Here is a 14,437-nt window from a genome sequence, read left to right as displayed (position 1 = left end):
TTTCTAGTTTTGTTTTTTAAAGTAAAGTAATAATTTATTACCATATGTAAAGCCAACTCCCCAGCAGGGAGCAGACTTGAGATCTGTTTCCCTTCTCACAGTGATGCAGCAGGGAAATAGATTAACAGGGGATGCAGCATAAATAGTATAAATAGCTGCAGCATACAGGGAGCCAGCTGGGGTCGCAAAGTCCCTGAGGCACAAACACAAGTTTCCCAGGCAGTGCTGGCATGGGCAGGGAAGCTGCTCCCCAGATAAAGCATGTTAGACGGCCCCGGGGGATAGGGTCCCTGGGGCCATTAGAGGCTCAGAGAGGGGAGGCAAACTGCCCCCTTCCTTTTTGTGTGGCACCCCTCCCCTTTTTTGTAACCTTTGGTCCTGGCGGTGGGCTCCCTGGGCCTATAATGGCTTAGAGAGAGAGGCCCTGTGGCAAGTGACCGCACCAGTTTATCTGTGACCTAACTAATGCATGCTCACCTAAAATTCACTGATAGTCTGGCTAGTGGTATTTTAAGCCTATCACATACAATAAAAATGCATAGAGAAAATAATGCAGATGTATGTGATGGCCCATGCAGGCATGGGTAATTGCTATTTTGGGTTATACATCTAAAATACTTTTTGAGGGGTTCCCCTTCAGTGTAAGGAAAGCTGTTATCTTTTCAACTCATCTTCATAGTTAAAAATAAATCACATGTTCCTACACAACACTTCCCCTTGTTTATTGCATACGCAGGAAACACCATGCATGCATTTAAGTATCTTAAAAAATTTGATTCCTGTTCCCTTTCAGCCGACCTTTAACAAAATATGTTTCCTGTACAAAGCACAACTGTGGTGGTCATTGACAAAAAAGGGGTTGGAGTAGAGGCGTTTGCAGGAGGGGGTCCACTTCCCTTACTGCTCAGCCTCCACAACCACCCATGTGCAATCACCCCTTCATATCTTTACCACAGACTGAACATTCTAGCTCTATTTTGTACCCTCCACTGCCCCTGAGCACATTCCTTGTCCTGTTGCTGGACTTGCACACATCCACTTCCTAAGGTTGCCATCTGGCTGGTTTTGTACTGGTATGACCAGTATAGTAATGTCCTGCCAATATAAACAATTTGAAATATCACCTAAAGCCGATATTTCTGTCATGAGTCACGGGCGGCGTGTGCTGATGACGGCATGGTTCCGTCACAGCCCCGCCCGCTCATTAATGCGCCTGCACAGGCGGGGAATTGATTCCGCGTGGGCAGAGGGGCAGCCCCATGACGGAACCACAACATCATGAGCACACATCGCCCATTGCTCATGACCGTGTGGTTCTGTCATGCGCACGCAAGGGGTTAATGCAAGTGGAAAACACTATCTAATGAGTTCTACAGCAGCCATAATAAACCCTGACCGATAATTTCAGTAAACAAAGACAGAGGGCCAGATTTAAAAGTCAGTGGAGGAGAATACTCCATCACAAACCTGACGGATATCCCGTCCGCGGCATTATGATTGCATTCTGTCATATGAGGATCGTAATACGGCAGACTGGATATCCATCGCGTTTGTGACAGTATATTCCCTCCACCAACTCAGGTCCAGAATCACATGTTAAAATGAATAGAGATGATTTCATATTGTTAAAAAGTGAACAGAGGGCTGGTATTTCTCTCTGGGACAGTTAGTTATGCGCTTCCTCTTCTCTCCTCAGAGGAGAAGTGCTGTTTCTGAGTGAGGCCCACCCTCTCTTTCAAGGGGATTGGCTGGCTCTGACTGAAAGAGAAACAAATAAGTATTTTGTTTCTCTTCATTCCTTGTGCAGCACATTGTCAGCTTCAAGCATGCTGCACACTGCAGCTGCTTTGAGAACACGTACTGTTTAAATCAACAAGGGGACCCACTAGGTAATCAAGGACCAGGGGTAACAGTTGTAATAAGCAACAAAGGTCCTTAACTAAAACAAATTACATTCAGGGCAATAAATGACTTTATAGACAACAATGTGCTATAAGAAAACTTGTCCGGCCAGACAGTAATTTAATCAATATAGTTAATAGGCAAAATAAGGTGAGCAAATATACAGTGGGATACAATCCTGTATCAAGTACATATAACACATAAAGAAAAAACCAAAGGGTGTTTGGACAGAGGGAATTGAGCAGGCAATTCTAGGGTTGGGTGGGCGCTGGTGTTTAAATAAAGGTTGGTTCAAGCTGACCACATGTAGCAAACACTGTTGGGTAACACAATGGAAAACTTAATGTGAAGCTACATAAATGTCGACGGTGTTTCGATCTTACATACAATAAAGGATCATCATCAGGACTGAATTACCATTGCCTGATTTTAAAACATAACCCTTCGTGCGGCGATTCAAGGGAGGGGTAGAACAGCGCACCGGTCGATGGTCCGGGGGTGTTTTGGGTTGGTCCTGTGGGGAACCGTTATTGTAGTAGCGCCATAATAGAGGGATAGAGGGGCGCCAGCGTCTTGCTCGACCCTCGAGAGAGAGACCGAGGTATCGTTCTAATGGGATTCTTCCATCCGGCGATTCCCGGAAGTGGAGCTGAGGAACCCAGGACCTAATTAGTCGGGGTATTGCCTCGCGGTGGGTCCGATTTCGGGTTAACCACTTGCAGCGCTAATGCAGCTGGGCAATGGTGTAAGGGGATCCTTGATGGAGTTCCCCAGGGTTGTTAGATTACGCGGCCGCGATCGGGCACAATGGCTCGTATCCGCCAAGAGAACACGTACAGCGGAACACGCAATCTGAAGGAGCTTCCTTCATGTAGAGAAGACTGGGTCACCCCCTGCACCACGGAGGCTGCGCGGGTGTCCTTTATGCCCCAGCTGCAGTCGGCAAACTATGGTCCCTTCGACTTTAAATCGGTTGGGCAGAACATAGTCTTGGCAGGGAGGGAACTTTATCGCCGATGCAACAGACTTCTCTCCAAGCCAAGATATAAATCAGGCCCTAAATCCATTATTTAGTTGATGCATAGCCTTCTCAGTCAGGGCCAGAATGATTGTGTCAATGCTCAGTTATATTTTTTATATATAAAACAAAAACAATAAATAATTAAAAAATAAGCAGAATTGAATTAAAGGATAGAGATTAGCATTGTAACAAATGATTTAAATGAACTAAATTTAGTTTATTTTACTCTTAGTGCTGGTATTATTGAAAGGGTTAGGATAGGGTAACTTAATTCATGAATTAAAGCAATGTAAGTTATTGTAATTTATGGATAGGGAAACAGTTAGTTGTTATGAAATTTAAGGAAATCGAGTTATATTAAAATAAGTATAAAATCATGGTTAGCTTTATGGTACAATTTAGGTGTAGGAGTAAATTTAAGGATGAACAAAATAAAGTAGAGGAAGTACAGGCAGTACAATTAAAGACATGCTACCTTCTGTATCTCACTTTGGAGCCAAATTATCCAGCTCTAGAGTGCAATCCTTGGCAAAGCAGCCATGGACTCATGACTGGTGTGCGCTCAAAAGGATAATTTGCCTCCTTAGGTAGTAGTTAATGGAGGGACAATCTTCATTCTTTCTTTCACAGGGCTGGGAAACATTAACTGAAAGGAAGTAGTGTATTGATGGAACCACATAACAAGAGTTGTTTATTGTTACATTGGCTTATAATTATTGCATGGTGTTAGATCAATATTTTGGTATTTAATCTGCATTAGTTAATTTACCTATTGACAAAAGCCTTAAAAATTTTCTCCTCCCCATGTGTGAATCTCAAAGTCGCCCCCTTACCTCAAGCACGCACACCTCATCATCCAGTGCGCTCTCCATACCATCCTCCTTTGAGCTCTGAGGGTGTGGCTGATTCCTTGGAGCCTAAGAACAAAGATTGAAGGACAAAGTTTATTCTATTTTCATTTATCTCTAATATTGTGTTTATTTATTTACTTTTTCATTTATCTTAATGGCCCCAAGACACTACCTGGACTTGCCTGTTGGAAGTAAGTCTCAGCATTAACTTCACAAGAAGCCTATTGTCTTCCCCACCACTGTCAGCACTGGATGTGCAGCATGCTGCCCAATAGTACCCAAAGTGAAAAAACAATACCCAACTCAGGCGTGTCTGAGGTATAGGGGCAGCACGGCTACCAGAACTGCCTTTACGATAGCTATAGCACCTGACACAACTGGGTTAATACATTCATTGCACTATGTCAGCATCCCTACCCAGCACTGACATTCCTGGACAACACAGTATTTCCCACAACATTGTTTGCACGCGAACTATAGACAGTGGCGGCTCCTCTGCTAAGTTGGAGGAGCATCGCCACAGTGCTTTGCAGCAGTGAAAGAAAGGAAAAATATAATGATAATAACTTGATGTTAGTATCATTTTATTTGTTCCTGCTGCATCAGCATGGGGTCGTGATGGGGCTGGGAGGAGTGGTGGGCACACTGCAGTGCACACGATGATTTGGCCAGCGGTCTCGGGTCGGCCAAACAGTCATGGAACATGCCCTGGCCCCCAGTCCCCGTCTGAGCGGCGTTCACAGTGTTGTGGTTGGCGCTGGGGAGTCTAGCTGCTTCCTGTTTGACCAACACAGAGGAGAGACGACGTGGGAGAGAGCAGTGAGGAAGTAAATGTATTTTTATTTTTTTTCACCACCTTACACCTTCGCCCTGCTACCAGATCTGTACTGGCCGCCACTGAGTATGGGGCTTACCTCAGCAATGGCTGCACTTACAAAAAGGATTGCACCTCACAATACTGTTTGCAGTGACACAGATCACTGACAGAATATCGGAAACAGAAATATCGTGTGGACAGAATATTGTGTCAAAAATATCGAGGAACAGAATATAGAGAAAGTAAGTATAAATAGGTAAGTATAGATTTCCTATTCTTAACTCATCTACATACCTTAAAGATATATATATATATATATATATATTGTCATGGTACATATATGTGAAGTTATATATAGCAAAAACATACCTGTATAGACTTACCTTAACAATATTTTTGTCCTCGATATTCTTGACACAAACTTTTGTCCTGCAGTATTTTTGTTTCCGATATTCTGTCTAAACACCAGTAAAACATAGCATATCTATCTCTCTTCCATGAATACCACCTTGCCAAAAACAACTTCATGAGGCGTACCATATGAGCACCAACTACAATAAAGGATATCATCCGTTCATCCATCTGAAAAAGCACTGCCCAGAACTTTCTATATTAGAACAATCGTACTGCACAAGCACCGCCTACAGAAGAAGGTGAGCAGAGCAGTACATCCTAGACTATAAGCTCAGAGGGTGTGGCCGATTACTTGGAGCCTAAGAACAAAGATTGAAGGACAAAGTTTATTCTATTTTCATTTATCTTTAATATTGTGTTTAGTTATTTACTTTTTTATTTATCTTAGTGCCCCCAAGACACTACCTGGACTTGCCTGTCGGAAGTAAGTCTCAGCATTGACTTCACAAGGGACCATCCCAGCACTGACAAAGCTAAAAGCAGATTACCACAGCAACACGCCTACATTACAAGGCTAACACAACCACATCACTGCCTACACAAAAAGAGTATTAGCATATCAGCAATACATATACTAGAAGTATATCACTTCACTGGCTTTGTCTATGCTAAAGGGTGAGGACAGCAGATTTGTATTACAAGACCACACCAATACAGTCTAAGCAAGAAAGTCCAACCCCTGCACCATCAGTAAAAGTAAGGTAGCACAGTCCCTCGACTGTCCACATCAGAAGGGAGCAATGAACCATAACTACCTATACTAGAGGGATAGCGGTGAAGGCGCTAGAAAGATGGTGCCACAACATGAAGGTCTACACTAGAGGTTTACTGTCTCCTCTCCCCAATACGACTGTTACAAGAACGATAGCATCCCACCAGTCAGTCTCATTTGGTTCTCCCATGCCTAATAAGGCTGCTACTCACCCGCACAAATTCGCCATCCTGGTCCAAAATGCCGGCATGTTCGGTTGAACCCTCCTTTATTTGCAGAGTGAATGGACAACCTCTTTTAGCCTGAGGAGAAAGCACACATCAAAGTTACCCAGGTGAGCTCACCAGTTTACCATATAATTGAATATGCATCTGCTCAAAAAACTGTTGTACAATCCCAACCACAAGACAGGATCAAGGTCAGCAAAATCAGCATAAGACCACTTTTTTGGATGCTGATAATTGTGTTTGTTACGGGGTAAAACCCTCAAGACCATTGGGGAAACAGCAGTAGGGCAGTGAAGAGTCACAGGCAGTTTCTGGCAAACAATGATAATTAACAATATACAAATAATCTGGTAGTCTGACGAGGGATAAAAAACTACAGAGACTAGAGGAACAGGTTCCAAATGTGATCATCCATAAAAATTACAAATGGTGACCACTATCAATACTGTGACATACACGACTCCATGACAGTAGAAACCCTGAGGAGGGGAAAAGAAAATAAGGATTTCCATCAACTGCCCTTAGTGGCCAGTGTCATCATCTGGAACTCCAAAAGTACCCCTGTCACCTCAGTTCTACTGCAACAAGCCAGAGGCTGGTGAAGTAGGTGTTGTAAGAGACCAATGAAGAAAGGAAAAGAAAGATTGACAGCCTAATTATCCAAAAGGTATACAGACCGAAACAATCAATAATGCAGTGCCAAGGGAGGTAACTAAGTGTGGGTGAAGTTAAAAAAGGTTCAGCAGCAATCCAAACAACTTTATTAATGACTGCTGTTGATCTTAATGAAAAGTGTCGGCATGTAACAAATCTGCCGGATGTTGTGGTCTACTAGTTTCAGCCGTTATGGGTCACAGAACCCCGGCTTTCTTCAGGACCTTCAAATGAGAGCTACTGCATAAAGTGCAAATTGAAAACAGTGAAACAAATATGCAAAGGGAACAAAAAACAGAAAACATATAGTTATCACAGTAACATTACTTGTGATCATTCACAATACCTCTCTACAGGAAGGATGGCTATTCATACCTATCCTGTGTGAGGTTTGAACCTCACCTCACCTGGCTCAGACTCAGGTCAAGGGAGGCACCGCCCTCTCCGTCGGTACCTCAGTCGTTATGCTGAGGCAGGGGGAGGTGCCTCCCTTGACCTGAGTCTGAGCCAGGTGAGGTGAGGTTCAAACCTCACACAAGATAGGTATGAATAGCCAAAAAACAGTATAGCACAACCCTCTATGCCTGCATGAGGAGAGCAGGACTTAGCTCTCTTCCTACATCAGGAGGACAAAGCAAACACAAGGAGAAAATGGACGGAGCGCTGCAACTTTTCAAATATCCTCCAATGCACATATCTGGGTTGAATCCATCATTGTTCTTTAGCTCACTTCGCCACCCAAGTTCAGACACAGTTATATGCAAATCAGTCTTAACCCTGTGCCTCATGGGAACAGTCCAGCCCAAATGTTCCTTTTGCATACATCAGGAAGACAGCACAACCCAGTCCGGCCAGCATGAGGGATCAGCGCTAACCAACTCTGTAGATACTAGGACACATTGTCAACTTCAAGCAGGCTGCACACTGCAGCTGCTTTGAGAACACGTACAGCGGAACACGCAATTTGAAGGAGCTCCCTCCATGTAGAGAAGACTGGGTCACCCCCTGCACCACGGAGGCTGCGCGGGTGTCCTTTATGCCCTAGCTGCAGTCGGCAAACTATGGTCCCTTCGACTTTAAATCGGTTGGGCAGAACATAGTCTTGGCAGGGAGGGAACTTTATCGCCGATGCAACAGACTTCCCTCCAAGCCAAGATATAAATCAGGCCCTAAATCCATTCTTTAGTTGATGCATAGCCTTCTCAGTCAGGGCCAGAATGATTGTGCCAATGCTCCGTTATATTTTTCATATATAAAACAAAAACAATAAATAATTAAAAAACAAGCAGAATTGAATTAAAGGATAGAGATTAGTATTGTAACAAATGATTTAAATGAACTAAATTTAGTTTAATTTACTCTTAGTGCTGGTATTATTGATAGGGTTAGAATAGGGCAACTTAATTCATGAATTAAAGCAATGTAAGTTATTGTAATTTATGGATAGGGAAAGAGTTAGTTATTATGAAATTTAAGGAAATTGAGTTATATTAAAATAAGTATAAAAAATGGTTAGCTTTATGGTACAATTTAGGTGTAGGAGTAAATTTAAGGTTGAACAAAATAAAGTTGAGCAAGTACAGGCAGTACAATTAAAGACATGCAACCTTCTTATCTTACTTTGTTGCCAAATTATCCAGCTCTAGAGTGCAATTCTTGGCAAAGCATGACTGGTGTGCGCTCAAAAGGGGAATTTGCCTCCTTAGGTAGTAGTTAATGGAGGGACAATCTTCATTCTTTTTTTCACAGGGCTGGGAAACATTAACTGAAATGAAGTAGCGTAATGATGGAACCACATAACAAGAGTTGTTTATTGTTACATTGGCTTATAATTACTGCATGGTATTAGATCAATATTTTGGTATTTAATCTGCATTAGTTAATTTACCTATTGACAAAAAAATGATCTCCTCCCCATGTGTGAATCTCAAAGTCGCCCCCTTACCTCAAGCACGCACACCTCATCATCCAGTGCGCTCTCCATACAGTCCTCCTTTGAGCTCTGAGGGTGTGGCTGATTCCTTGGCGCCTAAGAACAAAGATTGAAGGACAAAGTTTATTCTATTTTCATTTATCTGTAATATTGTGTTTATTTATTTACTTTTTCATTTATCTTAATGGCCCCAAGACACTACCTGGACTTGCAGGTTGGAAGTAAGTCTCAGCATTGACTTCACAAGAAGCCTATCATCTTCCCCACCACTGTCAGCACTGGATGTGCAGCATGCTGCCCAATAGTACCCAAAGTGAAAAAAAAATATCCCAACTCAGGCGTGTCTGAGGTATAAGGGCAGCACGGCTACCAGAACTGTCTTTACGATAGCTATAGCACCTGACACAACTGGGTTAATACATACATTGCACTATGTCAGCATCCCTACCCAGCACTGACTTTCCTGGACAACACAGTATTTCCCACAACATTGTTTGCACGCGAAGTATAGACAGTGGCGGCTCCTCTGCTAAGGTGGAGGAGCATCGCCCCAGTGCTTTGCAGCAGTGAAAGAAAGGAAAAATATAATGATAATAACTTGATGTTAGTATCATTTTATTTGTTCCTGCTGCATCAGCATGGGTTCGTGATGGGGCTGCTCTGCTCACAGAGCAGGGCATGGGAGAAGTGGTTGGCACACTGCAGTGCGCATGATGATTTGGCCAGCCGTCGCGGGCCGGCCAAACAGTCATGGAACATGCCCTGGCCCCCAGTCCCCGTCTGAGCGCCGATCTACGGCGTTCAGACCAATCACAATGCTGCATTTCAGTGTTGTGATTGGCGCAGGGGAGTCTAGCTGCTTCCTGTTTGGCCAACACAGAGGAGAGACGACGTGGGAGAGAGCAGTGAGGAAGTAAATGTCTTTTTATTTTTTTTCACCACCTTACACCTTCGCCCTGCTACCAGATCTGAACTGCCCGCCACTGAGTATGGGGCTTACCTCAGCAATGGCTGCACTTACAAAAAGGATTGCACCTCATAATACTGTTTGCAGTGAAACAGATCACTGACAGAATATCGGAAACAGAAATATCGTGTGGACAGAATATTGTTTCAAAAATATCGAGGAACAGAATATAGAGAAAGTAAGTGTAAATAGGTAAGTATAGATTTCCTATTCTTAACTCTTCTACGTACCTTAAAGATATATATATATATATATATATATATATATATATATATATATATATATATATATATATATATATATATATATATTGTCATGGTACATATATGTGAAGTTATATATAGCAAAAAATTACCTGTATAGACTTATCTTAACAATATTTTTGTCCTCGATATTCTTGACACAAACTTTTGTCCTGCAGTATTTTTGTTTCCGATATTCTGTCTAAACACCAGTAAAACATAGCATATCTATCTCTCTTCCATGAATACCACCTTGCCAAAAACAACTTCATGAGGCGTACCATATGAGCACCAACTACAATAAAGGATATCATCCGTTCATCCATCTGAAAAAGCACTGCCCAGAACTTTCTATATTAGAACAATCGCACTGCACAAGCACCGCCTACAGAAGAAGCTGAGCAGAGCAGTACATCCTAGACTATAAGCTCAGAGGGTGTGGCCGATAACTTGGAGCCTAAGAACAAAGATTGAAGGACAAAGTTTATTCTATGTTCATTTATCTTTAATATTGTGTTTAGTTATTTACTTTTTTAGTGGCGCCAAAACACTACCTGGACTTGCCTGTCGGAAGTAAGTCTCAGCATTAACTTCACAAGGGACCATCCCAGCACTTACACAGCTAAAAGCAGATTACCACAGCAACACTACCTACATTACAAGGCTAACACAATCACATCACTGCCTACACAAAAAGAGTATTAGCATATCAGCAATACATATACTAGAAGTATATCACTTCAATGGCTTTGTCTATGCTAAAGGGAGAGGACAGCAGATTTGTATTACAAGACCACACCAATACAGTCTAAGCAAGAAAGTCCAACCCCTGCACCATCAGTAAAAGTAAGGTAGCACAGTCCCTCGACTGTCCACATCAGAAGGGAGCAATGGACCATAACTACCTATACTAGAGGGATAGCAGTGAAGGCGCTAGAAAGATGATGCCACAACATGAAGGTCTACACTAGAGGTTTACTGTCTCCTCTCCCCAATAAGACTGTTACAAGAGCGATAGCATCACACCAGTCAGTCTCATTTGGTTCTCCCATGCCTAATAAGACTGCTGCTCACCTGCACAAATTCGCCATCCTGGTCCAAAATGCCGACATGTTCGGCTGAACCCTCCTTGATTTGCAGAGTGAATGGACAACCTTTTTTAGCCTGAGGAGAAAGCACACATCAAAGTTACCCAGGTGAGCTCATCAGTTTACCATATAATTTAATATGCATCTGCTCAAAAAAACGTTGTACAACCCCAACCACAAGATAGGATCAAGGTCAGCAAAATCAGCATAGGACCAATTTTTTGGATGCTGATAATTGTGTTTGTTACGGGGTAAAACCGTCGAGACCATTGGAGAGACAGCAGTGGGACAGTGAAGAGTCACAGGCAGTTTCTGGCAAACAATGATAATTACCATGGTCTGTTTTTTGTCCTTAAGTACAGGAAGAATTTTAATGCACTGATGACATGTCATTACATGCTGCACTACCAGCCACAAAAAAGACTCTAACAAAGGAGAGGAAAAATATGACTTCCACAATCCAACTACCACACGCCTTAAGAAGACGCCATGTTCGGTTACTCCTATCACTTCAGCAACTGCTTGGAGATTTGAATATTTTATGTTTGTATTATTCACTGGTCACATTTCCTTTTGAGTGCAGAAGGATAAAAAAGAGCAAAGCTAGATTTCAGTGAGCGGAGGAGTAAAGGCAAATTATGGTGGTGGCACAACATGGTTTCAGGTTGGCTTGAGTTGGTATTTCACTAATTCAAAGCTGTAATATTGTGCCTGGAGTGATAAATGGCTTTTGTAATTTTACAGCTCGGCAAGGACAGCACTGTACTAGTCCTATGCTTAAAGACTTTGCTGTATAAATTGCAAAAGACTTTGTCATTTTCTATCTCGGCGTGGATAGCACAGTGCTAATCCTATGCTTAAAAGCTTTGATAGAAAAACAGACATTTCAGGTGAGCAGATCTAGAGTGTCGCTGGTGTTGAGAGTGCTCTAACAGGGGATGCTTTCCACCTAAACTTGAGAACTACCCAGAGTTCTCTCCTTCTTTTTTTGCATAATTTATGCGTCACTCTATACCTGAAAGGGGTTTGTTTTGATATATATATGTATATACATATACATATTCACTGAAGAAACGATTAAAGTGTATTTTTTATAACACCTCAACGTATGGTAAAAACGAAAACTCGGAAATTCACCTAAAAGAACAGTTACATCGCAGTTATGGTCAGGAACATAAAACGAAAAGACACTGAAATTCCCTGTCTATGGTTAGGATCAGCCCCCATAACTCTTCTGTGGATGATGCCATCAGTGAGGTCATTTGAGATGTCATCAGTGATGTCACTGATCATGTCATGAGTTATGTAATATGTGAGGTCATAAGCAGTGCATTGCGGGGGCGCGAGTTATAGTTCGGTCAACTAACTATAACTGCTGAATTTCTCTGGTTTTGTCTGAGTGAAATGTCAGCCTAACTATAACGTCCCTGTAACCTTTGTGTTTACACTGAATTTCGAAGGTTTTTTAAATTCTATTTCCTAACTATAACGCACCTGTAATCTTTGTTTTTTTCAGTAACAATTATATATATATATATATAAATGTCCGTTGGATTATAAATTGCTATGCCCACTAGGGCGGTATAATCAGGTATTCCCATTGAAAGAATAGGGTTTTGAACCGAGCATAAGCATAAAATGAGGTTGAGTTAAGCCACGCCCACTTGGTTAGTATGAGATTAACGAGTAATATTTACACTGTTATGTTCAACATTGAAAATGTATTTGGTATAATTATGTGTTATAAATTAAGATAAATAACTTACGGACTTACACTGCATAGGATTGAAGAATAGGCAATGGAGTCTTTTCACCGTTTCTATTTGGGAAAAAGGCGGAACTAGTCTCTATCACTTTAAATGTACAATTGTATCGGTGAAACTTTACCCGTGAACAAGCTGTGACTGAAACAGCGAAACGCGTTGGGCACCCGTTGCACGATTAATAAATGCGTTTAAGAACTGAGGCCGCGGCACCAGTGTGAATTCATTTACGGTAAACTGGAGTTTGTTGGATATATATATATATACATATACATATTCACTGAAGAAACGATTAAAGTGTCTTTTTTATAACACCTCAACGTATGTTAAAAACGAAAACTCGGAAATTCACCTAAAAGAACAGTTACATCGCAGTTATGGTCAGGAACATAAAACGAAAAGACACTGAAATTCCCTGTCTATGGTTAGGATTAGCACCCATAACTCTCACACAGACATGCAAACCATGCTTCGCATACCAAATGCAGTGCTCATGACCCACCATTAATTAAAAAGATACAAATACAAATGGGGTAAATCACCATACAGATGAGAATACACAGTCATTTAAGGGGCAAGGTATTTTCAGTTGTAATTGAGATGGGTTGCTACTGTGCCGGTTGTTCATGTCCTTAACCTCAATAACAAAAACTCTCATCGATTTCTAAACAATGAATGTAAAAACAATGAATGTAAAAAACTTTAAGGAAATCCATGCTAGTGATTCTCTTCCAGGTTATATTACACATGCTTTCCTTAATCTTAATTCCCTTAGAGCAGTGGTGCTTAGCCTTTTCAGTTATGTGGATCCCCACTTGATCATTACTGGAATGTTTGGGCCCTCCGCACCGCCCCCCCACTGAGTTATTGCTGGGATCCGGGGACCCAGTCTAAGCAATTTTGATGATTTGAGCTGCAAAACAATACACAAACATACATGTACATGCATTAATCAAATACACAGACATATTATGAAATATGTTATATAATTCACAGACAAAAATAAAATCACATTTTTTAATTTGAAATGAAAGTTAGAGCTTTTTTTAAATCCAACTGAGGCCCCCCATTCACCATATTGTATTCTGTTTGATGCACTTGTACTGAATGCTCTAGCAAATCGATCTGAGAATGCCAAATACATTTTTAGGCTCCATTTTCAAATTCCTTCACATTTACAGAATGTTTAAAAAATTCTCAGTTTTAAATTTTGCTTCTTTATATACACTTTCTTAATCTGTTAATATTTTATTTCCTAAACAGTCGGGGACCCCCTGAGTAGGTGAAACTACAGGTTGAATACCACTGCCTTAGAGTGTTTGGTAACTCTGGGATTTAGTGTTTTTGTATTCTTTTCATGTAGCATATTATTCATGTACAGTCCATACTTTGAACTGAGTCACCTCCAAGTGTTTATAACAGGCCATGACTGAGAGCACTGGAGTTGAGGCTGAAGACAGTGAGGGGCTCTCAGAATGCCTGTCAGTGGGGCTAGAAAGGTGCTCAGAATACATGGTCATCCAATCCTTGGCCTTACTATCATATCCCCCTACCATCCTAAGAGATTTCTATGCTCTGAGAATAAATGCCTAGCAGTAGTCCCCAGGATACACAAATCGCGGAGCGGCAGGCCCATGTTTGCATACACCGCAGCAAAATGCTGGAACCAACTGCACAACCACATACGCCTCCTGTAGGACAACTTTTTGGTCTTTCGTAAATTCCTGAAAACTCTTTTGTTTTCATGATTCCTGACTACTGCACGGTGATGTTTCTGCCTCTAGCGCTGGGAGGCCTTTTAGGTAGCCATGCGCTCTAGAAATGCATATTCATTCATTCATTCATT

At 41.7% G+C, this 14,437-nt stretch overlaps 1 protein-coding gene across 12 annotated transcripts in view; it reads right to left on the bottom strand.

Annotated features, from left to right (window-relative positions):
- MBD1 (methyl-CpG binding domain protein 1) overlaps nucleotides 1–14,437 on the bottom strand; it is a 1,384,891-nt gene that overhangs the window by 26,184 nt on the left and 1,344,270 nt on the right. For 9 of the 12 annotated variants that reach the window (XM_078664741.1, XM_078664738.1, XM_078664739.1 and 6 more), the window contains 4 exons: nucleotides 10,815–10,904; nucleotides 8,544–8,627; nucleotides 5,930–6,019; nucleotides 3,757–3,840 (listed from right to left, as the gene is read on the bottom strand). In XM_078664741.1, the coding sequence (XP_078520867.1) occupies nucleotides 3,757–3,840; nucleotides 5,930–6,019; nucleotides 8,544–8,627; nucleotides 10,815–10,904 (348 nt within the window). The remainder of the gene's footprint in view (nucleotides 1–3,756; nucleotides 3,841–5,929; nucleotides 6,020–8,543; nucleotides 8,628–10,814; nucleotides 10,905–14,437) is intronic. The other 3 variants (XM_078664743.1, XM_078664748.1, XM_078664744.1) reach the window with 2 other exon arrangements.

The sequence above is a fragment of the Lissotriton helveticus genome, chromosome 10 (assembly GCF_964261635.1).
Source record: "Lissotriton helveticus chromosome 10, aLisHel1.1, whole genome shotgun sequence".
Lineage (NCBI taxonomy): Eukaryota > Metazoa > Chordata > Amphibia > Caudata > Salamandridae > Lissotriton > Lissotriton helveticus.
The sequence above is the reverse complement of the archived record's forward strand: the minus strand, read 5'-3'. Positions and strand labels throughout refer to the sequence as shown.